The 25683-nt window shown below is 45.5% G+C and overlaps 1 protein-coding gene across 2 annotated transcripts; it reads left to right on the top strand.

Moving 5' to 3' along the window:
- Positions 1 to 768: 768 nt before the first annotated feature.
- Positions 769 to 24216, top strand: LOC101486393 (S-arrestin). Of its 2 annotated transcripts, XM_004572557.4 has the most exons (16): positions 769 to 815; positions 8330 to 8397; positions 8990 to 9050; positions 10566 to 10610; positions 10976 to 11175; positions 12101 to 12160; positions 12366 to 12433; positions 12510 to 12645; positions 12763 to 12847; positions 13535 to 13607; positions 15020 to 15157; positions 17570 to 17647; positions 18447 to 18461; positions 18585 to 18637; positions 21819 to 21828; positions 22630 to 24216. In XM_004572557.4, the coding sequence occupies exons 2-16, from the start codon at positions 8350 to 8352 to the stop codon at positions 22721 to 22723; spliced, it is 1164 nt and encodes a 387-aa protein (XP_004572614.1). In that variant the 5' UTR covers positions 769 to 815; positions 8330 to 8349; the 3' UTR covers positions 22724 to 24216. The 2 variants fall into 2 exon arrangements, with proteins under 2 accessions (XP_004572614.1, XP_076729658.1); XM_076873543.1 differs by lacking the exons at positions 769 to 815; positions 21819 to 21828.
- Positions 24217 to 25683: the final 1467 nt, after the last annotated feature.

Here is a 25683-nt window from a genome sequence, read left to right as displayed (position 1 = left end):
CCAACACAGGTCCAACCGAAGCTTCAGGTGTGTGTGTGTGTGTGTGTGTGTGTTGCTGCTGTCAGCACTCAGACTGCTGAGTCTGAGTGACAGAAACTTATCGGCTCAGCTGACTCGCATCCTGCTGATCATGTTAATGTCATATTAATATCGATCAATACACAAACCAAAACCATCTGACCTCATGTGCTTTTAGTCTTCATTCATCTGCATGTGTATATATATACGTGTGTGTGTGTGTGTGTTGTATAAATAGACATGAAACTGCTGCAGGTTCTTCACACTCTGATCGATCATCACGCAGCTGCTCACAGAGAGCAGGCTCAGTGCTCTGACTGTGACTCCTGCAGACGCTGTAGAAGCAACCGGGCTGCATTTTTAAAAAGACTTTAAACATCTTTTTCAGCCAAAAAGTTTGATGTGGAGATCTGCTGAGCTGAAAAAGTTATGAAAGATATGAGATGATAGTATAATCATTTAAAAGGTCCAAATTTACTGCAAAGCTCCAACGGTCAGGTGCATGGTGAGGTCAGGGGTTTGGATTAAAGATGTTTAATTCCACTTTTATTCAAATCTGCTTTTGTTGCCATCAGTTGGTAATTTAGAAAATTCATCAACCCACTAGAAAAGGTGTGTGTGTGTGTGTGTGTGTGTGTGTGTGTGTGTGTGTGTGTGTGTGTGTCTGCCTGCAGGATTATTCCTGTAATGATGTGCATGCTGACCAGGCTTTGTGTGCTGATTATAAATACAACTGATCGTTCTGATCAGCTTCAAACCTGCTTCTCTCCAGCTCGTCTTCATCACTGCAGCTTCAGGTCAGTCTGTTCAGTGAGAGATGAATCCGTTATCAGTGTGAATGAGTGTTTGATGATGGGTTTCATTAGTTTATTGAGGAAGTCTGAAGGTCAGCTGATGTTCCTTAATTCTGTGAAGCTTCACCTAAAAGCACAAACAGCTTCACAGCTGATGTGAAACAACAAATCTGATCAATTTCTTTTTAAACTTGGTGACGAGTTACCAGAAGTTAAAACTCATACATTTGTTTTTGTAGTATCCCCTGATTTTATATGATGCAGCATTAAGTTTGATTGAAAAACAAACAAACAAAAAAACCCAGTAAAACTGGATTAACATCTGCCATCAACTGAGGTGGAACGGCGAGAAGATCTTCTCAGAGCTTCAGAGGAGATGTAAAGGGTTCAACTCTGCGTGTCAGGATGTGAGCACACAGTTCAACAATCTGAGAAAAACATTTGTCACTGTAAAGGTCAGTGAGTCCCTCACCTACAGTTCATGATTGGATGGAGAGGTGGAGTCAGAGGAGGATGCTGCAGAGATGTGGGATGTTGGTGGATGTGGGTGGGTGTTGGTGGGCATTAGTGGATCTTGGTGGGTATTGGTGGATGTGGTTTTGTGTTGGTGGATGTTGGTACATGTTGGTGGGTGTTGGTAGGTGTTGGTAGATGTCGGTAGGTGTTGGTAGATGTTGGTGGATGATGGTTGATGTTTGTAGGTGTTGGTAGATGTTGGTTGATGTTGGTGGATGTTGGTGGATGTTGGTGGATGATGGTACAGTGGGGCAAAAAAGTATTTAGTCAGCCACCGATTGTGCAAGTTCCCCCACCTAAAATGATGACAGAGGTCAGTAATTTGCACCAGAGGTACACTTCAACTGTGAGAGACGGAATGTGAAAAAAAAAATCCATGAATCCACATGGTAGGATTTGTAAAGAATTTATTCGTAAATCAGGGTGGAAAATAAGTATTTGGTCACCTCAAACAAGGAAAATCTCTGGCTCTCACAGACCTGTAACGTCTTCTGTAAGAAGCTTTTCTGTCCCCCACTCGTTACCTGTATGAATGGCACCTGTTTGAACTCATCATCTGTATAAAAGACACCTGTCCACAGCCTCAAACAGTCAGACTCCAAACTCCGCCATGGCCAAGACCAAAGAGCTTTCGAAGGACACCAGGAAAAGTATTGTAGACCTGCACCAGACTGGGAAGAGTGAATCTACAATAGGCAAGCAGCTTGGTGTGAAAAAAATCAACTGTGGGAGCAATCATCAGAAAATGGAAGACATACAAGACCACTGATAATCTCCCTCGATCTGGGGCTCCACGCAAGATCTCATCCCGTGGGGTCAAAATGATCATGGGAACGGTGAGCAAAGATCCCAGAACCACACGGGGGGACCTGGTGAATGACCTGCAGAGAGCTGGGACCAAAGTAACAAAGGTCACCATCAGTAACACACTACAACGGCAGGGAATCAAATCCCGCAGTGCCAGACGTGTTCCGCTGCTGAAGCCAGTGCATGTCCAGGCCCGTCTGAAGTTTGCCAGAGAGCACATGGATGATACAGCAGAGGATTGGTTTCATCTGACCACATGACATTCTCCCAAAGTAGAACTTTTTGGTATAAACTCAACTCGTCGTGTTTGGAGGACGAAGAATACTGAGTTGCATCCCAAGAACACCATACCTACTGTGGTTGCTGGAGTACTTTTCTATGCTGTGGTGTGCTGGGGGAGCAGCACAGCGAAGAAGGACTCATCCAGGCTGGAGAAACTGATCAGGAGGGCTAGCTCTGTGGTCGGCATGAAGCTGGACACTCTGGTGACAGTGGCAGAGAAAAGGACATTAAAGAAACTGATGGACATTATGGACAATGCTGGGCATCCTCTGCACACGGCCATAAACAATCAGAAGAGTCTGTTCAGTGACAGGTTGCTTCTCCCAAAGACAAGAACTAACAGACTTAAAAACTCCTTTGTCCCACACGCCATCAAACTGTTTAACTCCTCTCTGGAGGGGAGAGGGAGGGGAAACAGGAGGACAAAGGAGGGAACAACTAAGCTGTAGTGCCTCTGCACCTCACTGTGCAATACCTTTTGTGCAATACTTTTGTAAATAGTCAACGGTGCAATAGACTCAATACTTGAAATGTGCAATTCACTTGTATTTTTATTTTTATTCCTATTTATTCTATTTATCCCCTTCGTATATTTTATTTATATTGTCTCTGTATTTATATATATGTGTGTGTGTATAACTCTGTAACTTCTGTCGGTGCTGTGCTTTTTTGGAAATCGAATTTCCCAGAGGAACCCACCCGAGGGATTAATAAAGTTCTATCTTATCTTATCTTATCTTATCTTATCTTATCTTAAGCATGGGGGTGGAAACATCATGCTATGGGGCTGTTTTACTGCCAAGGGGACAGGACGACTGATCCGTGTTAAGGACAGAATGAATGGGGCCATGTATCGTGAGATTTTGAGCCAAAACCTCCTTCCATCAGTGAGAACTTTGAAGATGAAACGAGGCTGGGTCTTCCAACATGACAATGATCCAAAACACACCGCCCGGGCAACAAAGGAGTGGCTCCGTAAGAAGCATTTGAAAGTCCTGGAGTGGCCTAGCCAGTCTCCAGACCTCAACCCCATAGAAAATCTGTGGCGGGAGTTGAAAGTCCGTGTTGCTCGGCGACAGCCCCAAAACATCACTGCTCTCGAGAAGATCTGCATGGAGGAATGGGCCAAAATACCAGCTACTGTGTGTGCAAACCTGGTAAAGACCTATAGTAAACGTTTGACCTCTGTTATTGCCAACAAAGGTTATGTTACAAAGTATTGAGTTGTATTTTTGTTATTGACCAAATACTTATTTTCCACCCTGATTTACCAATAAATTCTTTACAAATCCTACCATGTGGATTCATGGATTTTTTTTTCACATTCTGTCTCTCACAGTTGAAGTGTACCTCTGGTGCAAATTACTGACCTCTGTCATCATTTTAGGTGGGGGAACTTGCACAATCGGTGGCTGACTAAGTACTTTTTTGCCCCACTGTAGGTGTTTGTAGGTGTTGGTAGATGTTGGTGGATGACAGTTGATGTTTTTTAGGTGTTGGTAGATGTTGGTAGAGGTTGGTTGATCATGGTGGATGTTGGTTGATCATGGTGGTTGTTGGTTGATGTTGGTAGATTAAGGAGGTTCGAAAGAAAAGCGTCTGGACTTCTTTAAGTTGCTTGAAGACGTTTCACCTCTCATCCGAGAAGCTTCTTCAGTTCTAGGGTTAAATGGTGGAGAGTCCCAGATTTAAACCCAGTGGGAGTTTCCCCCCACAGAGGGACACAGGACCCCCTGATGATCCTCTACCTAATCACGTGAGCCAAGGTGTGAAAATGGGTGTGGGTCACAATCAGCCAGGGTTTTGGGTGAGCTCATTGTGAAACGTAGCCCCACCCTATCATGTGATTTCCTGAGGTCAGATGGCCCAGGATGTGAGTGGGCGTTAAGGCGTCTGGGAAGGATCTCAAAACTGGATTATAGATGGCAGAGAGTTGGTGTCGTAAACCACCGCCTCTGTTCAAAGATGGTCGCTCACAGTGGACATAGATGCTTCTTTCACTCCTCTTTCAAACCATCTGTCCTCTCTGTCCAAAATGTGAACATTGGCATCCTCAAAGAGTGACCTTTGACCTTTAGATGCAGATGGACTGCTGAGTCTTGTCCTGTGGAGGTGGCTCTTCTGTGTTGTGCCATGCGCTTGTGAAGTGGCTGTTTGGTCTCTCCGATGTAGAGGTCTGGGCATTCCTCGCTGCACTGTACAGCATACACCACATTGTTAAGTTTGTGTTTTGGCGTTTTGTCTTTCGGGTGAACCAGTTTCTGTCTGAGCGTGTTGCTGGGTCTGAAATACACCGGGATGTCATGCTTGGAGAAAACTCCTGAGTTTCTCTGATACACCGGCTACATAGGGGATGACAATGTTGTTGCGTCTGTCTTTCTTATCCTCCCTCGCTGGTGTCTGATCTTCTTATCTGTGCCTCTTTGCTGACTTTATAAATGCCCAATTAGGATAGCCGCATGTTTTAAGTGTGTCGCGGTTTGGCATGGCAGACCGTGGGGATATGGGGAATGAGGACCCAGGCGCGGTGCTCTGTGTATAAACAGTGCGTTTATTTACAGTGATGGAAACAATAACAGTAAATCCTCGTGCTTTCCCTTGACTCCCGTGTCGTGTCTTCCCAAAAAGTCCGTGCTCCGTGTTCTCCACTCTCGTGTGTCCACACACACCCCGTGCCTGCTGCCCTCTGATTTTCCACGCTCCTCCTGAGGGGAAAATGACAGAGGCAGCCGTCAAGACACGTAATTCTGGTGGGCACGATACACGGAGTCCAAATTACCATCAGGGTGTACACCTCACCCCTGGCGTCGTTGCCCACCTCTCAATTTTGAATACACGTAGACATTGAGGGCTAGCAGGAGGGACTATGCGCTTACCTGCTGCTCTCTGGCAGGTAGCTCCATGCCCTCCTGGGTTTTAATTGCACCTTAGAACACACATGCATCAACACTACAATGAGCGGGTGGAGGGAGGTTTGGAGTCTTCTCTCACCCCCGTTCTCTGCGGCCTGCTGGAGCGGGGGGGGGGGGGGCTAGGAGGAGTTGGCCGTCCAACTGCGGTCTGGAGTGTGGGGCCTCCCTGCTGCTGCGGAGTCGGGGTGGTCTGCCTCTCCCCACCGCAGGGAAAAGGGTAACACCACCTGGGTCTGGGTGCAGTTCCCCCCTCCAGGGGCAAGGGTACCTAGACCCGGTTCGTAGAGTACGCTTGGGGAGTGTGATCGTGTGTACAGCGTCTCTTTATGTCTGTCTCCACGTTGGTTGAGTGTGGAGTAAGTGCATATGAGAGCATGAGGGTGGGAATGGATGTTTGTGTCTGTGTGTGCCTGTATGTCTGTGTCTATATGTCAGGTTGGGTGTCAGGCGCCACCTCTCTGGGGACATCTCAGGCCCTCCAAGGTTTGGAGGCCTATCTCCACCCACCACCACTTCCCCTGCCAGTGGCGGACTCCCTCAGGTGTCGGTGCGTTGGTGGTTCTTTGTGTCTGGGGGTGGGCGTCCGGGTACACACCGGCTCACTCCTTGGCGGCCGCTTATTGGGGCTCGCTCGGGCCACTTCGGAGGTGGGGTGCCCCCGGCCTCTCGGCCTGGGGCTCGGTCACTCAGGCACAGCTGGCTGCCGGCGGAGCTCACGGGCGCGTCACTGCAACTCCCCCTGGCTTCTGCTCCGCGGCTGCTGAGTGAGCCCTCATCTGGGACTCTCCTCAGCTCTTTCTGGGACAGTGGCGTGGCTGCCCCTCTGTTGGTCTTCCTTGGTCTCTTGTGTTCTGGGGGCCTCTGGATGGCTGGAGTTTTGATCTCCTCCATACCTGCTTCATGCCCTGGAGGACGGGGCTGTGGCCCCCCCACACTCCCTAGCAGATCATTACATGGAGAAACCTTTGGAATGCAAGCATGCTGATCCACACAGGTATGCACACATGGGTATTCACAGACGCGGACTACAGCTTTCTTGGCTGCTGCCTCAAAGCACATTGTGCGCTGTCTATCCTGCGTGCTGCACAATATCGTTTATTATTTAGTATCTACTGATATCTACTGCTAGCTAGTTTATTGTGACGGTGCTGTTTTTTTTATTATGTTGCTCTTTGTTGTTTGCTTTCTCTTCTGTTTTTTTCTCCATACAGGTGACCCAGGAGTTTTGTTTTTTTTGTTTGTTTTTTTTTTCTTTCTTCCCCCCCTTCTCACCGTCTCTTCTCCCCTCTGGTTTTCTTTCTCTCCCTCTCTTTCTTTCATTCTTTCTCCCTGTCCTATCCCCCAGTCATGTCTGTCCCGTTTGTAGCAACTGAAAATAAAATAAATTCATAATTATAATAAAGGCCAATCAAATGGACCAATACGGCAAGGCCATGATGATCCACTTGGTAAAATAAATCCGCTTGGCATCTTTCTTGGCCTTAAGACAACAATTCTGATGCTAAAGATCCAAACGGGACACACAAAAAAAAAAAAAAAAAAAGGCACTCAATTCCAGTAGGCATACACTCACAGACTTAACTAAGCAGAAGCCTAACGTGGCGTCTCATGGATGATGGAGAAGAGCAGCAGCAACACCAAAAATACATATAATATCACCAGTCCACGACTGCCCAGGGATCCTGGGTCTGAGCGACCCAGGATCCTGACAAAGTGCTTCCTTTACATGTGTGTGTTCCTTCTTTTTTTCCTTCAGGCTTAGAGGGAACATGTTCTGCCCGGTGGTGTAGGGTCCTGATTACTCCAAGTTTGTGTTCCAGAGGGTGAGGAACACCCGTTTTCACACCTTGGCTCATGTGATTAGAGGATCATCAGGGGGTACTTTGTCCCTCTTGGGGGGACACTCCCACAGGGTTTAAAATCTGGGACTCTACACCATTTGACTCTTAGAACTGAAGAAGCTTTTCGGATGACAGGTGAAACGTCTTAAAGCAACTTAAAGAAGTCCAGCTTTTCTTTCCAACCTCCTTAATCTAGCAAGATCAACCAACATCCACCAACAAACGCTTTTCTTTCCAAGCTCCTTAGACTACGATGGTAAATGGACTGGTTCTTATATAGCGCTTTTATACTCTTCTGAGCACTCAAAGCGCTTAACACAACTTGTGCATTCACCCATTCACACAAGCACATTTTTCTAAGTGCTTTCTAAGTAACATTCACACACACATTCACACGGATGCATCAGAGAGCAATTTGGGGTTAGTATCTTGCCCAAGGATATTTGGCATGCAGACTAGGGGAAGCCAGGAATCGAACCACCAACCTTTCGAACAGTAGATGACCTGCTCTACCACCTTAGCTACAACCACCCTGATGACCTGGATGACTGAGAACCTTCATAGACAGATGTTGGTTGATTTTGGTGGATCTTGGTAGGTGCTGGTAGATGTTGGTTGGTGTTGGTGGGCGTTGGTTTGTGTTGGTGGATGCAACATGGAACAGGAGTGGAGCACATCACTGCATCCACACGAAGATCCAGAAACTCCCCCACCTCCTCCGAGCAGGTGCAGGGGTAGCTGGCACATCTGTGATGGCGTCATTAATGCTGAGGCACATCTGCAGCTGTAGGAGAATGTGCTCTGTCTGGACAGCGTCTGTGATTCCAGACAATGAAGAAATCTCACTGAGCACAGCCTGCAGCAGCACGGCTCCATAACTGACCCGAGTACAGCCCAGACCATCACCCACCGAAACCACAGCTGGAGTGCTCCATCCACCAGATCTTTTTTATTATTCTTATTAGTCGGAGTTTCTTTCATGTCTGTACAATGTTAAAGAAAACTGCGTTAGATCTGCTGCCTGTGTTCTCAGTTGGTCATATTACTGGGATGCTTTAATCATCCATAGATGCACGAGTGGATGTTTAGGTGTGAGGGCTGTGTGCAATTTAACTTTGAGATGATAAACGTTTGATATGTGAATGTCTCTGTGCTGCAGGTCAAGATCCAACACTCAGCATGAGTCCCAAGCACGTCGTCTTTAAAAAGGTGTCCCGTGACAAGTCGGTAAGTTCTGAAGATAGTTCAGCATCGACATCATAAGTCATGGAGAAGATGTGGTTTAGAAACCCAGAGCAGAGGTCATATCAAAGTTCCTTTTGGAGAGACTAAAGTTTCCCCCTAATAGAAACATCAGCACTGAAAGGATGCTGATTTGTACTCAGGGCACCATTTAAGGCATCCATAAAGTTCTGGTCCTTGATCTTGCTCCACCGCTCTGTGTGCAACAGGATCCAGGTTGTTAATCCGGACCCTCTGGGTTGCGATGGCATCTTTGTGCTGAAATCCAAATTGAACTGACATGTGACAGAGTAACTGTAATATTAATGTCTGCTTTGCCTGCGGGTAAACATTCAGGTTTTTTTTTATTTCTGACCTCAGAATGGGAAAAGGTTCAAAAACATTAACTCCATCGATGAACTGAACCGATGCGCCTTCTGCTCCCGGTCTGTGGGAAACTAAAAGCACAAAAAAAAACCTCTACTCAGAGCTGTGCTGTCATTTCTGCCTCTGCAAGCATGTGATGGTCCACCCTGCTTAGAGGGAATGTGGAGCTCCTGCAGACTCTGAGTCTTACGTGACCCTCGTGTGTTTTCAGGTGACCGTCTACATGGCAAAGAGGGACTTTGTGGATCACTGCGACTTTGTGGATCCAGTCGGTGAGTCCTGATGCTAACTACCTGCTCTCGCTCTGCTTTTGCTACTGATTGAAAAATGTTTCTTGAAAATGTTTAAAGATGGGGGACTGACAGATGCAGGCCTATGTCTTCATGACATCTCTGCATGTGCTGAGCCCTGTGAGAGAAAAAAGCATAAACTCTGTCAGGACCCCACAAAGACTGGGGAAGAAAAACATGGAGACATGACAGACTGTGGAGACAAATGAGCAGAACACAGAGACAGGACTACGACAGTAAAGAGCCACAAAGACAGACCAGAGAAGGAGAGAGATACAGGTACAAGACAGGGACAGACCGGAAACGAAGACACCAAACATGAACAAGAAACATAGAACTAGAAATGTGAATAATGGAAAATTCAGAGCACTATGAAATATAGAAATAAAGACAGAGCTAGAATATGAAATCTGAGTCACAAACCATACTTCACTCCAAACTGGGTCAAAGACCCAGGACCGACTCTTTAAACAGAGCTTCTCCACCACACAGCGCTCATGGTGAATGTTCAGAATCAGAATACTTTAATCATCCCGAGGGAAATTAGGGTTACAGCAGGCAGCCGCGAGCCTCCCCATGATGGTATCAAACTTCTGTTCCATGGTGTTGTCGTTCTTTTGATTCTGAGACTTCACAACTGCAGTGATCCGTTCCGCGATGTTTTCCAACTGTCGCTCAAGGGTCTCATTTTGAGCAGGCCTCTCTCTGATGTTTCCCCTCATACGCTCAATGGTGTTGTTTTGAGCCTTCACAGCAGCTGCAAGCGTCTCCAAGGTGTTGACCATATTACGTTCGTTGTGAGAGGTCGCGCCTCGTTCCGTTTCGATCCCAGCGGGCAGCCTTGGGGGGGTTTGAACAGCCGGTTCCGCTCTCTTATTTCTCCGATAAACCAGGGCTAAGCCAACTCCGATCAGCATGAACCCTGTTATCACGGTTCCGAATAGATAGATATCTTCAGCGTCCTCGATCGACAGTCCCGCCAGGCACACAGTCCTCCAGTTCTGCCACCCGTCCATCGTGTATCCGGCAGGGAAAGTCCCTCCAGGGTACTCGGGCTCTCCCGAGCCCAGACTTCTCGTTGAGAAAAGGGTGTCAATAGCGTTCAGAGACCAGTTGATCAAATCCATAATTCTCTTTAGGTTTTAGAGACAGACTGTGAGAGAGTGTTCCAGGGAAAGTAATGCACACAAGACAAGGACATAGAGGCTAAGCAGGGAAGATAAGGGTGAGGAGGAGAGGAGAAAAGTGCGACCGCCTTCACTGAGAGCTAAAGAAGAAGGGGTGGCCTGTGCTGTGGGATCCATACACCGCAGTGAACAGACTGAAGAACAGTGCTCACTGGTTTTACTGCTAATTGTAAACTAGCCATGGATATGGGGATGGTAGCAGAGCAGGAAGTAGTTGACCATTTCTGCTCATGCCCAGTAGGAGGACAGTGACAAACCTTTAAAACAGTCAGGAATGTGTTGTGATTTGATCACTTCCTGTTTCCTACAGATGGCGTGATTGTGATTGACCCAGTGCAGCTCAAAGGAAAGAAAGGTCAGTGTGTTTAAATGTGTGCAGTAACATAAGACAGAACCCGGAGGAGGTGCCGTGGGACTCCCTCCTTCAGCCCGTCAGTGTGGAGAAGCTCAGCTTTACCGGAGGAGGTCCACAGGGCTTATGACTGTGGCTCCTGTGTAAAACATATTTCACTGAATGAAAGCTTCTTTCTGTGCAGATGAACATTTCTCTGCAGTGTGGGGTGGGTGCGACACAAAAGATCTCAGAGAACAATAAGCAGCTTCTGACAGACGTTTCTCCAGCTTCTATTCACACTGATTTAGGTTTGATGGAGCCAGATTCTCCTGGTGCAGCATGTTCTTGGATGTGTGGCTTCATTCCTGTTTTTCGGTGTCTGTTAGTGTATGTGATGCTGTCGTGCACATTTCGCTACGGCCGTCAGGACATGGATGTGATGGGCGTGGCCTTCAGGAGGGACCTCTTTCTGGTGACCCGGCAGGTTTACCCCGAGCTGCAGGACAAAGAAAAGCTCACCCACACCAAGATCCAGCAGAAGTTGCTGCGAAAGCTTGGAAACAACGCCTTCCCCTTTTTCTTCGAGGTGAGGAACAGCCTGGAACATCTGGAAAGATCAGGCCCTGCTAGAGGAAGAGGTTTAATCCCTCCATCAGGTTCAAGGATAGAAAACAGAAAGGCCACATTTGTCATGTCTGGAATAGAGTCCTTTTTGTTGTGTTAGGTTTTGTACCCAGTGCAGATCTGGCCTAAATCGTCATCCAAAATCCTCAAGGTAAAAAAGGAAAACCTGATTACAGAATGAATAAAAAATTAGAGCACCAGTCAGAATAACAAAACCCCCACAAATGTCTCAGAAATCTGTTAAAACTCTCTTTAAAACTAGAAATGTGGCACAGTGGTTAGCACTGTTGCCTCACAGCAAGAAGGTCCTGAGCTTGACTCAACCACAGGGGTCTTTCTGTGTGGAGTTTGCATGTTCTCCCCGTGTGCGTGGGTTCTCTACGGCTTCCTCCCACACTCCAAAGACATGCAGGTCAGGTTCACTGGAAACTCTAGACTGTCGACCTGTTCAGGTTGTAACCTGCCTCTTGCCCTAAGACAGCTGGGATAGGCTCCAGCAGAATAGGATGGATGGATGGATGTCCACATTTGAGCAGAAAAGAGTAGAGTTCTCTGAGAGGTTAGAAATTAATGATCATTAACCGTTCAGAAAGACAATCTAACATTTTAGGGAAGAAATTTTCAGAAATAAAGAGGAGGGTTCTCTGTAGCTGTATGAGAACCTTCGAGAACCTGACTGAAATCTGAACACGGGCGAGGTCATTGTTCTGTAGTCACCAGCGTGTGTCTGTGGCGCAGTTACAGAGGAAGGGGTGGGTTTCACTCTTCTAATCGTATAGATTGTCTTGATTAGTTACTATTCCTGTGTTTATTGTTGAAGAGGTTAGAATGAGACGTACCAATTCGGGTACCGTACAGGACGAGCGTGACGGTCTAATGTGCTTCAGTTTCCAGACAACCTGCCCTGCTCCATCACTCTGCAGCCCGGACTGTCCGACGTGGGGAAGGTAACGCCATCACTACACTCAGCCTTTCATGTTCTTCATCTGTACATTGCTTCAGCACCACAAAGTCTCAGAGTACACACACTGATGTTTCACATCAGCTTCCCTCTCTCTGCGTTGTCACGCAGTCCTCTGAAAGCAGCCAATTTGCCCGATGAATGATACTAGCTGTAAATGTGCAAACTGTGTATTTCTGTGTGCTGGACAGAAATGTGCGGTGGAATTTGAGGTGAAAGCTTTCTGTGGTGAGAACCAGGACGAGAAGATCGACAAACAGTGAGTCGCTCAGAGTGGATCTCAGTCTGAAGACTCGATGGACAGCCTTTCACGTGTTCCTCCGTCCTCTCTGCAGGAGTTCTGTCCGTCTCACCATCCGTAAGATCCAGTTCAGTCCAGAGGACAGCAAACTGCTTCCCAGCGCAGAGACAACCTTTGAGTTCCTGATGTCCGAGAAACCTCTGCATGTGAAACTGAGCCTGCCCAAAGAGGTCAGAGCTTCAGTCAGGTTCTGAATCAGACACCAGAACCACCAGGTTCTGAAAGCTGGAGGACTCTCACAGATATACTCATGAAAGCACTTTACCTGTCTGCTTACCTGTCTGCAGACTTTTTACCACGGCGAGCCGCTCAAAGCCAATGTTGAAATCACCAACTCGTCCAGCAGGAACATCAAAGACATCAGCTTGTCAGGTGACATCAGTTTGGCTTCAGAGTACTTAAGGTGACGTAGAGCAGCGTGTCTCTGCCACCAAGCATCATTTCTCCAGTTTTTCCTTTTATAAAGGAAAGCGTGAAATGTACAAGCATGCAGAAGTTGCATTACCATCAGGGGAGACGACTGATTTAAAGCCGAGAAGTCTGTAGTGAACAAAAACTGTATGAAGTCCATTCCAGAGTCCTTACTCTCCAGAAACATCTAAGCTAGGCAGCTAATATGTATTTACATTATTTTGTTGGCTTATTTATTTCAAGACATAATGACTTTAAATAAAATGTCTCCCCCTGCTGGTACTGCAGCTTACTGCACGCTTGCACATTTCACTCTTTGGAGGGGCAAAGGGTGAAATGGACACAGTGGACGGCGTGTCTAATACGCACTTTGCAGTGGTATCGGGTTGACTGGAGACATCAGCTGATAACACTTCCTTCCATTAGCATAAATTTAAAAAGTCATGCAACCAAAGCCTGCTCAGACACGATTGGCCAAACTGAATTGTGACCTAAGGAGATGTTTAACCAGAAAAGCTGCTCCTTGTAAACATGAGGAAAGGTGTCTGTGGCGGTGACACGCTGCCTCACCTGAAGGCCTCTGACAGCAGACAGGTGTGTTCCCTGTCTGCAGCAGCACGGTGGCTTACTTTGAGTTTCTGTGCTTAGTCGAGCAGGTGACCCACGTCATCCTTTACTCCAACGATAAGTACGTCAAGTCTGTGGCCAAAGAGGAGACCAGGTGAGTTAAGGATATAACAGAAGTATATTTCTTTTGAATATTTTCTGAGGGAACTTAAAGCAGGAGTTGTGTTCATGGTCTCAGTTTGATCAGACAGAACATTTTTTCTTTTTTCAAAAGGAAGATGTTTCCTGTACATTTAATTTTTGCATTGATCTGTTTAAAAACAGATGTGCCCCTGTCGTACCTGATACATCTTGGTCTAAAGCAGGGGTCGGCAACCTGCGGCTCTTTAGTCCTTATACTGCGGCTCTGCGTGGTTTGGGAAAATAAATTACATTTAGCTGAAGTGTATTTTTTTTGTATTAGTTCTTTTTAAACTTGTAGTTATAAATTGTTAGATTATTGTGATATTGAAATATAAAAATACACTTTTATTTTCTATTATTTCTTCATCGCTCAAAATAAGCGTCACACTGGCGGAAGCCGGTGTGCCCGCTGAAACGCCTGCATTTACCGAGACTTTCAACCCCAGGTAGGCCAATTATGGATCTTGGGATCCACATTATGTCAGCAGCTCCACCGCGAACTATGTTAAAAACAAACACGCTCACGCCTCACAGACGACAGCTTACAGTCCTGTAAAGATGAAGTGACTTCACTGTGCGCAGAGGTTCAGGAGCAGAAGTCCCGTTGTAAACATATCACGGCAGACCTGACGATGTTTGCATGAACAGGCTTTACAGCTTCTCTTTATTGACCACTTTCACACACGGCTGCTGTACGCACACAGCCGGCTGTAGCTTTGCAGCTCACAGCCCGACACACAACCGCAGAGAGAGCACAGACTTTAAGGTGGCGAGGCGTGATTGCTGGTGCCGCTCAGGTGCGTCCGCCTCCCCTGCAGCGGCGCTGCAGACCACGCCCCACCGCACACATTAACCAGGTAAAATACATATTTAGGCAGAATTTTGTAAATATCTATTTTTCATTTTTCAGCAGCATAGAGCTTTTTTTCAGTTATTTTTAAAAGTCAGGTCAAGGCTCCAAAAGCCCAAAGGAGATATAAGGCTGGCGGCTCACAGCAGTTTTTGGATCATTGTAGTTCAGCTTTCCTTTTGTTATATTTCTTTAAGAGATCGAAATGTGTTCATTACATAAATAAAATGTAGTTTTCTCTGTAGCACTTCATGGATTTCATAAGCAACACACTTTAGCTGTTCACACAAAGCATAAAGGTAAAAAAACAATATGTACAGTGTTATCTTCATTTTAGACGTCACAAAGTATTTGCGGCTCCCAGTGGGTTTTTTTTTGCGTGGAAACTGGCTCCAAGTGGCTCTTTGGGTCTTAAAGGTTGTGACCCCTGGTCTAAAGATACTCCTAGTGACCTCACACTGTCAGCTGGGTTAGTTTTAACCACCCTGGGTTTGACCAAGAGGTTTCTAATCATGTTATGTTTTCGGTTACAGTGACTCTGTGCCTTGTGGCACCAGTCTGAAGCAGGAGTACACCCTGCACCCTCTGCTGGCATACAACAAAGACCGCAGAGGACTCGCTTTGGATGGGCGACTTAAACACGAGGACACCAACCTGGCTTCATCGAGCATGTCAGAGACACACTGAGGTTTTAATGATGGTGTTAGACAGGAAACACGGCTGCTCTTTAAAGGACAGGTTCACATGATTTAACCTGGCAGGTGAGACAGATCTGTCATCAGAGCATTCTGGGCAAAATACACACAGTGTTCAGACCGGCTGCATTCTCACGAGATCTCCGGAGACTCCATCAGATGAGCCTGAAGTCCGGTCAGGCCGTCGAGGTGATGGAGCCTCAGTTGAATTTGAATTGAAATTTTTATTTCAGTCAACAACAACAGATTATAATTTTACATAAAAGTACTCAAACAGAAACCGAAAAGTGAATAGGCTGAAGCCTTATGGCTTATACTTATCCTATCCCTTACCCCCATAGAAGTAATCAAATCCTTAACCAAGAAAATAAATAGCATTGATAAATAAGTTGTATAACAGTTTGAAAAGAAATCAATGATAAATCAAGAAATTAAATCAACACAAAAAAATGTTAACAAACCAAATTTCTATAACCTTGTATAATACTAATTTTTAAAAGCTTCCTGAAGAATGACAAAGAAAAACACATCTTCAGTTCATCATTAAGTCTGTTCCATAATTTCACTCCCAAAACTGACACACATCTATACTTAACATTGGTTCTCACTTTAGGCATTTCAAACACATAAGACCCCCTCAAATCATATTTTCCATCTCTTAGTTGAAACATCCTTAAAATACAAATTGGAACATTCTTTTTCATCACACGATATATCATCTCTAAAGTTTTAGAATATATAATGTCCATGAATTTTAACATAGAGGATCCTACAGAAAACTGGTTGGTGGACTCCCTGTATCCAACTTTATTTATTATTCTAATAGCTCTTTTTTGCAACTTAAATATTGAATCCAAATATGTTTTGTATGTGTTCCCCCAAATTTCTGCACAGTAGGTCATATAAGGCAAACAAAGGGAAGTATACAATAAATAAAGGCAGTTCTTATTCAAAGAATCTCTTGTTTTATAAAGAATAGAAATAGACTTGGATAATTTTCGTTTCACATGTTCTATGTGGGGCTTCCAACAAAGTTTATCATCAATAATTACTCCTAAAAATTTTGGCTCATATACTCTTTCAAGTTCAACATTATTTAAATTCAATTTTACTTTAATATTACTTTTACTACCTCCAAATAACATAAATTTTGTTTTACTTTCATTCAATGATAGTTTATTAAATACAAACCATCTATTTAACTTCATGAGTTCTGTTTCCACTGTTTTCAGTCATTTCTTTATGTCTTTTCCAGAGCAAACTAAGTTTGTATCATCAGCAAACATCACATATTTTAAAGCATCACTGGCTGTACAAATATCATTTATATAAAGTAAAAGTAACTTAGGTCCCAAAACAGATCCTTGCGGACCTTCACAAGTTACTTTTCTAACTTTAGATTTCATGTTATTAATACTCACATATTGGAACCTATTATTCAAGTAACTATTTAACCAAAATTGTACAACACCTCTTAAACCATACCTTTCACACTTCCGTAAAAGTAAAGAATGATCTATCGTATCAAAGGCTTTACGTAAATCAATGAACACACCTATTCCAAACTGTTTTTCATCCACAGCCGTTGCAATATTTTCAATAAATTCCATCACAGCTAGAGATGTTGAGCGATTTCTTCTGAACCCATACTGATGATCATTCAATAAATCATATTTATCAATAAAAGAATCTAGTTTGTTTGCAAATAGTTTTTCAAGAATCTTTGAAAACTGAGGCAGTAAAGATACCGGTCCATAGTTTGACACAATCTGTTTATCACCAGTTTTATATAGTGGGATCACTTTGGCAAATTTTTCAATTTAAATCACAGCTTGATGACCTCTGACGACTGGAAGCCTCCAGGAGACTGAACTATGTTTTCCAGAACATCAACCACTGAAATTAGAAATATGATAGAAATGGACTCATCCAAGTGTCAGAGCCGAGGTCTCGTTTTGTTCTGTCAGGTCATGAAGCCTCCACAGTTTAACTTTCTTCTTAGAGGTGGAACCAGAAGCATCCCAAACGTTAGTGAGACGATTATTTGATTCGATGATTTGGACATCTCCCTCCTAATGTCTCCTCTGCGGGGTCAGATCTCTGACCTGTTTCTAGCTGCTGGGTTAGAAACACCACAGGGACTCTGGATGATCTGAAGCTCTGTGCTGCAAACGGTTCCTGACTCTCAGTTTGTGCCGACGAGCCTGAAACCTTGCTCGTGCTTTCAGACACCTGTGACCCCTGACAGAGCTGTGAACCTGTCCTTTAACCACATAGCGTGCTAGTACACAATGCCGAGAGCACCTGAGTTTCCTGAGCTTAGCGAAAGAGCGTTGTGTGACTTTCAGAAAGTTTTCCTTAAGCTGATGAGAGCTGTCTGTGTCTCAGTGTGAAGCAGGAGGTCCTGAAGGAGGTTCAGGGGATTCTGGTCTCCTATAAGGTCGTGCTGAGGATGGTCGCCTCAGGGTGAGTCTCACACTTCCTGCTGTTAACAGTGTGTGTATGTTCAGGTGTCTGGTGAGGGGTCAAAGGTCACTACAGGCCCTCTGCCTGACCTCACTTACAGCAGCTCAGGTGTGACGAGGCAGTGGTTTGAACACATTGTGAATACGAGCAACTGATGACACAGAACAACAAAAACAGCTTCAACGTCACCAACACCTTGGCCCCAAATAGCAGACAGGTCTGGCCCAGATCTGGTGTCAAGCCGGCACTGCTAGCTGACTTCTGGCATGGTAAGTGGTCTGTCATCCAGATGTGGGCCAGGCCTGGCTTAGACGGCACTGTCTATGTGATGGCATGCCACATCTGGCTCAATCTTGTTTTGGTCCATCTGGCCAGGCTCATAGAAAACAGGTCTGGCCTGGATCCGGCATCAAGCTGGCACTTCTGACTGACCGGTGTCACGGCAGAGTGTATGTCAACCAGATCTGGGCCACCAAAGGGCCGTCATTTTTTGCGGTATGTGGGCCATGTGTAAGAACATTGTGTGGGCCTGATCTGGGCCATACCAATTTTGCTATGTGGGGCTGTGACAGCCTCCTGGGTCAGCTGACCTGGACACCAGCCACACACCTCTATCATGTGCCAGGGTCATGAAACTCCATCTTTTCAAATCAGAGAGCCTGAAGTGTCACTGACCAATAGGAGCGCTCTCTCAGCCAGGGTCGTGCCCGCACGCTGCGCCTCATATCAGAGGGAAAATTAACCTCAAAGCAATCTGACTCTTTGTGTCTGTTCTCTCTCTGCTGCCCTTCATTGACAGGATGGTGGGATCCAGGTAGGGTCACGCTCAGACACACTGTGTGTGCGTGTGTGTGTGTGTGTGTGTGTGTGTGTGTGTGTGTGTGTGTGTGTGTGTGTGTAAAACATCTGGACTCACAGCTGTGTCTGTGCTTTACAGTGAGGTGTCTCTGGAGGTTCCCTTCAGGCTCATGCATCCCAAACCTGAACCAGGTACAGATTTCTTTCAGCTTCCACAACACACACACACACACACACACACACACACACACACACACACGTAAACACACACACACACACACACGTAAACACACACACACACACACACGTAAACACACACACACACACACACACACACACACACACGTAAACACACACACACACGTAAACACACACACAGAACATGTTCTCATGTAAACCGGCTCATAAGCTGGTCCAGCTGTGTGTGTGTTTACGTGTGTGTGTGTTTACGTGTGTGTGTGTTTATGTGTGTGTGTGTTTATGTGTGTGTGCGTGTGTTTACGTGTGCGTGTGTTTACGTGTGTGTGTGTTTATGTGTGTGTGTTTACGTGTGTGTGTGTGTGTGTGTGTTTACGTGTGTGTACGTGTGAGTCTGTGTGTGTGTGTACGTGTGTGTGTGTGTTTACGTGTGTGTGTGTGTGTGTGTTTACGTGTGTGTGTGTGTGTGTGTGTGTGTGTGTGTGTGTGTGTGTGTGTGTGTGTGTTTACGTGTGTGTACGTGTGAGTCTGTGTGTGTGTGTTTACGTGTGTGTGTGTTTACGTGTGTGTGTGTTTACGTGTGTGTACGTGTGAGTCTGTGTGTGGGTGTTTACGTGTGTGTGTGTGTGTGTGTTTACGTGTGTGTGGGTGTTTACGTGTGTGTGTGTTTACGTGTGTGTGTGTGTGTGTTTACGTGTGTGTGGGTGTTTACGTGTGTGTGTGTGTGTGTTTACGTGTGTGTACGTGTGAGTCTGTGTGTGTGTGTTTACGTGTGTGTGTGTTTATGTGTGTGTGTGTGTGTGTGTTTACGTGTGTGTGTGTTTACGTGTGCGTGTGTTTACGTGTGTGTGTGTGTGTGTTTACGTGTGTGTACGTGTGAGTCTGTGTGTGGGTGTTTACGTGTGTGTGTGTGTTTACGTGTGCGTGTGTTTACGTGTGTGTGTGTTTACGTGTGTGTGTGTTTACGTGTGTGTACGTGTGAGTCTGTGTGTGTGTTTACGTGTGTGTGTGTGTGTTTACGTGTGTGTATGTGTGAGTCTGTGTGTGTGTTTACGTGTGTGTGTGTTTATGTGTGTGTGTGTGTTTACGTGTGTGTGTGTGTGTTTACGTGTGTGTACGTGTGAGTCTGTGTGTGGGTGTTTACGTGTGTGTGTGTGTGTTTACGTGTGTGTACGTGTGAGTCTGTGTGTGTGTGTTTACGTGTGTGTGTGTTTACGTGTGTGTGTGTTTGTGTGTGTGCGTGTGTTTACGTGTGCGTGTGTTTACGTGTGTGTGTGTTTATGTGTGTGTGTTTACGTGTGTGTGTGTGTGTGTTTACGTGTGTGTGTGTTTACGTGTGTGTACGTGTGAGTCTGTGTGTGGGTGTTTACGTGTGTGTGTGTTTACGTGTGTCTGTGTGTGTTTACGTGTGTGTGTGTGTGTGTTTATGTGTGTGTGTGTGTTTACGTGTGTGTGTGTGTGTGTTTACGTGTGTGTGTGTTTACGTGTGTGTGTGTGTGTGTTTACGTGTGTGTGGGTGTTTACGTGTGTGTGTGTGTGTGTTTACGTGTGTGTACGTGTGAGTCTGTGTGTGTGTGTTTACGTGTGTGTGTGTTTATGTGTGTGTGTGTTTATGTGTGTGTGTGTGTGTTTATGTGTGTGTGTGTGTGTGTTTATGTGTGTGTGTGTTTACGTGTGTGTGTGTGTGTGTTTACGTGTGTGTGTGTGTGTGTTTACGTGTGCGTGTGTTTACGTGTGTGTGTGTGTGTGTTTACGTGTGCGTGTGTTTACGTGTGTGTGTGTGTGTGTTTACGTGTGTGTACGTGTGAGTCTGTGTGTGGGTGTTTACGTGTGTGTGTGTGTTTACGTGTGCGTGTGTTTACGTGTGCGTGTGTTTACGTGTGTGTGTGTTTACGTGTGTGTGTGTTTATGTGTGTGTGTTTACGTGTGTGTACGTGTGAGTCTGTGTGTGTGTTTACGTGTGTGTGTGTGTGTTTACGTGTGTGTACGTGTGAGTCTGTGTGTGTGTTTACGTGTGTGTGTGTTTATGTGTGTGTGTGTGTTTACGTGTGTGTGTGTGTGTTTACGTGTGTGTACGTGTGAGTCTGTGTGTGGGTGTTTACGTGTGTGTGTGTGTGTTTACGTGTGTGTACGTGTGAGTCTGTGTGTGTGTGTTTACGTGTGTGTGTGTTTACGTGTGTGTGTGTTTACGTGTGTGTGTGTTTGTGTGTGTGCGTGTGTTTACGTGTGCGTGTGTTTACGTGTGTGTGTGTTTATGTGTGTGTGTTTACGTGTGTGTGTGTGTGTGTTTACGTGTGTGTGTGTGTGTTTACGTGTGTGTACGTGTGAGTCTGTGTGTGGGTGTTTACGTGTGTGTGTGTTTACGTGTGTGTGTGTGTGTTTACGTGTGTGTGTGTGTGTTTACGTGTGTGTGTGTGTGTGTTTACGTGTGTGTGTGGGTGTTTACGTGTGTGTGTGTTTACGTGTGTCTGTGTGTGTTTACTTGTGTGTGTGTGTGTGTTTACGTGTGTCTGTGTGTGTTTACGTGTGTGTGTGTTTACGTGTGTGTGTGTGTGTGTGTGTTTACGTGTGTCTGTGTGTGTTTACGTGTGTCTGTGTGTGTTTACGTGTGTGTGTGTGTGTGTTTACGTGTGTGTGTGTGTGTGTTTACGTGTGTGTGTGTTTACGTGTGTGTGTGTTTACGTGTGTGTGTGTGTGTGTTTACGTGTGTCTGTGTGTGTTTACGTGTGTGTGTGTTTACGTGTGTGTGTGTGTGTGTGTGTTTACGTGTGTGTGTGTGTGTTTACGTGTGTGTGTGTTTACGTGTGTGTGTGTGTGTTTACGTGTGTGTGTGTTTACGTGTGTGTGTGTTTTAAGCTGCTTCTTGTGTATTGCTGACAGCAGTTTGTGATAAACAAGAAGCTGCGTCACACAGATTAACATCCAGATTAGCACCGATTAATAGAGTTTAACACACACACGTACACACACGCACACGTAAACACACACACGTAAACACACACACACACTCTCAGGTGCACACTCTTGCGTGTTCCCAGTGTTACCCTCCAGGTGTGTCACTGCAGGGTCTACCTGACCGTATGAAACCAGCTGTTGTGATTTGGCGCCATATAAAAAAGTTCATATTGTTCATATTTCACCTGTTTCTCTTTTCTTGATGCTGACTGACCTGCAGCCAAGGACAGGTAAGTGTGACAGTAAACGACATCACTTCCTGTCCCACACAGTGACGTCTTCCTCTGTGTGACGGACATCATAGGGAAAGGTTGGCGCTTCCCAGGCCGATTCTCTGTCTTACAAGGGGGGGAGGGGCTCGAATCTGACTGGCTAAATTTAAAAGGAGCAGAGCAGCAGACGTAGCTCACGTGGAGCAGGAAGGTCAAGCTCGTCTTACGTGGAGGGCCGGACCAGCAAAGCGCCCCTGCTGTCCCTGTAAAGATTAATCCCACTTTTAATCCCTGAGAGGCGTAAATAATATAAAACAGGCGTCTCCTTTTTCCACACGACAACTAAACGCAGATCAAAGAAATCTGTCAGCACGACATGTAGAAAATTCGCTCGTCCTGTGACTGTAAAATGTTATGTTGTCGTGTTCTGTCGTCACCTCGGTGAGAACAGCGGATGGATTTTGAAATGAAAACACAGTTAAAGGCCAAAATTCCTGCCCTCCTTCACGTTTGCCCAGCAGGCGAGATCAGAGGCTTTGCCGATCCAGTTGTGGCCTCCGAGCCTTATGTTTGACACCGCTGATAGACTGAAGTCCCACACTTTAGTTTTTACAACCTTGATCGGGCGGCTGTGGTTTAAAGCTGGTCATCGAGCCCCAGCACCTCCGCGTGGTCATGTGACTGTTTACGGCAAACGTGTGTTTAAACGTACACGTGTGTTTCAGTTTTTTCTTGTTTATCAAGAACAGGAAGTGACTTAAACTGCTGAGACAGGACGCGAAGCTTGCTGTTGACCTTCCCACTGTGTCTGTGCTGCAGTGAATCAGATGACATGGTGTTTGAGGAATTCAAACGGGCCTACCTGAAGGGCGTGGTCTACGGAGACGACGACGAGTCCCCCACCGACGCCTGAACTACAAAGATGGCTGCCTCAGGTCAAACGGCGCGGCGGCCACTCGGAGCTGAAGATGAACACAGCGTGGTCGTCCACCCGTGGTTTCCTCACTGTTTTAACGACTCCATCGTGTTTCCTGCAACACCACCCCCAGGCTAACTACAGCCGCGAGGTGGCGCTAGCAGGAACCAAAAACTCTGTCTGCCATAAATGACCATCTCCTCCCCTAATGCAGTACTTTTACCTGGAACCAGGTGTTTTTACTTTTTTTTCCTGCAGCATTTCCTCCATGGCTGGGTTTGGTGTGTACTTTAGGGTTTCCCAAACCTGATGCAGCGCCCTCCGGTGGCCACAGTGATTATGCTGTGAACAAAGCTGAGTGATGCAGTCGTGGCTGGGAGGACGCTGAGGTGGATGGACGGGTGGAGCTGCTTGTCTTTGATGAATGAAATGGTCTAAGTCACAGGTGTCAAACTCCAGGCCTCGAGGGCCGGTGTCCTGCAGGTTTTAAATGTGTCCTCGATCCATCACAGCTGATTTAAAAGGACCTCCTCAACATGTCCTGTAGTTCTCCAGAGGCCTGGTAATGAACTAATCATCTGATTCAGGTGAGCTGAAACAGGGTGAGATCTAAAACCTGCAGGACACCGGCCCTCGTGGCCTGGAGTTGGACACCCCTGGTCTAAGTGCTTCATTAGGGTTAGGTGAAGAATGCCGACGTGGCCACAGGCATCCATGATTGGCCGTCCTCCGTCCAACTCCACCTCCTCCTGCAGCACGTGGAGCTTCTTTTGTTCCAGAGGAAAGCAGCTGAGGGCCTGAGGGTCATTTCTGGGAGGCAGAGTTTAACATTTCCCGTCCTCAGAGGGTCGGTGTGTCACGTTAAATGAAGGAAATGCTGGATATGATGAGTGTCAGCAGGCCGGGCTGTTAGCCGTGAGGCTCTGAGCGAATGTAGACGAGTAAAGTGCATCTTTAGAGCTCAGTGAAACGAGCTGCTGACGTTCTGTAGAGCACGTCATAGCTGACCTGTCAGTGTGCTTATTTTAGAGGCAGCGATGTTTCTCCTGTTTCTGTCTGATACGGTGATACCTGACATACGTGTGTGTGTTCCACTTTTTCTGCATGCATTAAACAGATTGAGGTTGTGAGCTGTTAGTCGCTGTGCTTGTGTTTGATTAAAGAAGCCTGTTCTCCATGTTTCACACTCCGCGCGGCTCCATGTTTTTACATTTGGGTTTCTCACTTCTACTTCCTGTCACACAGAGGTACTTTTGTTATACGGTGACAATAAAGAGATCAGATCGAGTCCAGTGAGCATCCATCCATAATATTCTTGATATTTATAATTAAGTGATTTGTGTACATTAGTGCTATTTTTAATTCTTAAATTTGAAAAATCTGTAACATGTATTGTTTAGTTTAGCCTGTTACTGTCTTGGAGCAACTATAACTTACATCATTTCCTTAAGGATTAATAAAGTGTCATGATTAATGAGTACATCCACAAACTGAGGCTTCCTGCTGTTTTGTGTGTCTCTGCAGATGGACTGAGTATCTGTGGAGCCATTGTGTCTGTGGATACTAACTGTCAGTCACTTAACACTGAGGCTGTGGACCCAGAGGGCCCGGACTCTAAGGGCAGCTCGTCCTGGGCCCGGGGGCGTGTTCAGAGCCCAAATGTAATCCTTTGCCTGGGTCCACAGAGAGCGGCTAACAGCAGCATGTAAATCCACTTTTAATTCATGGCTTCAAAGGAACACGACAGTGTTTGGAAGAATTTATTATCCGAGATGAGTTTGTGACAGAATGACTCAAATTCAGCGTGAATTTGAATTTCATTTGGAGAAATAATAAATGTCTCTACAGGAGATGAGCTGATAGGGTTAAGAGTGTAGAGAAGTTTTGATTTGGGGGTTATGAACGGAGCCTCAAACTAAGATTTTTGAGCTCTTTTGTCAGACACAGAAATTACGAGGTATTGACTTTCTCTACCGTGATATTCTCAAAGTGCCCACAAAGCTGTCAAAGTTCCACCAACAAGCTCTCCTCTACTATACAAGCATGAGTTCACAACACATAATACACTCAAGTGAAACTAAGGACACATTGGTGCTAACAGAAAATCAAAAAGGGAGCAAAAAGCACCATGGTCCGTGACTCACTTCATGGACAAAACAGGTATGAAGATCGTCCCGGTACCCTTTAAAACAATGGTTCAACAGACTGGGAGATATTCCAACCTTGGTGTAGAAGTGAGACCGATAACTGTTGAAGGTATCCAGCGAGAGAGGGAAGACAAGAATCGATTAATAAGAAACCTTTTGTCAACAAAATGCTAGCCTGGCAAACTGAAAAGGAAATGTGTTGTTTTCAGTGAGGATGAGGAGGCCAAAAAATACGACAATGAATTTAAACTTGTGAACGAGTTTTCTCAGTTTTCACACTTTAGGCTGAACTGGAAGACTTTTCTGTGGATTCTGTGAAGACAACACTGAGACTGTGGAAAATGTTTTATTACAGCCCAACTTAGTTTGTGAGTTTGGACCGATTCTCAAAGTTGGCTTTGTTCTAAAACATTTCTTTGCTCTGTATATGATGTGGACTAACACTGGAGTATTAATGAAAGACAAAAATCTGGACTGAATAATGTGATTATTTTAGCAACATATTACAGTCCGAGCCCACTTCTGTGCGTGGAAGAATCATCTCAAAGTATTTTCCAGATCTGGACACAAAAGCCCTGAAATGTATTTCCTTACTGGACTTAGAGATGCTCTTGGACTCAAACCCCTGTTTTATTTTATTATTATTTAGTTTTCCTCTTGTTTCATATCATTTATATGTTTTTTTTCTCTATTCCTTTGCTACTGACTCAACAGCACCGTATGGCTGTTTTCTGTGTTTGAGTCAAAGGGTTGAACTTTGTTTGGTTTGGAAATTCAGCCTAAAAAATAAAATAAAAAACGACTCCGTTC

This window comes from Maylandia zebra, linkage group LG14, assembly GCF_041146795.1.
Source record: "Maylandia zebra isolate NMK-2024a linkage group LG14, Mzebra_GT3a, whole genome shotgun sequence".
In the NCBI taxonomy this organism is placed as follows: domain Eukaryota; kingdom Metazoa; phylum Chordata; class Actinopteri; order Cichliformes; family Cichlidae; genus Maylandia; species Maylandia zebra.
This window is presented reverse-complemented; position numbering and strand designations above follow the sequence as displayed.

Excerpts from the sequence above, each read along its gene's own strand:
- LOC101486393 (XM_004572557.4), top strand. The coding sequence starts at position 8,350 with ATGAGTCCCAAGCACGTCGTCTTTAAAAAGGTGTCCCGTGACAAGTCG. Across the intron at positions 10,611-10,975 it reads GCAGCTCAAAGGAAAGAAAG|TGTATGTGATGCTGTCGTGC; the intron begins GTCAGTGTGTTT and ends GGTGTCTGTTAG. Across the intron at positions 12,434-12,509 it reads GACGAGAAGATCGACAAACA|GAGTTCTGTCCGTCTCACCA; the intron begins GTGAGTCGCTCA and ends TCCTCTCTGCAG.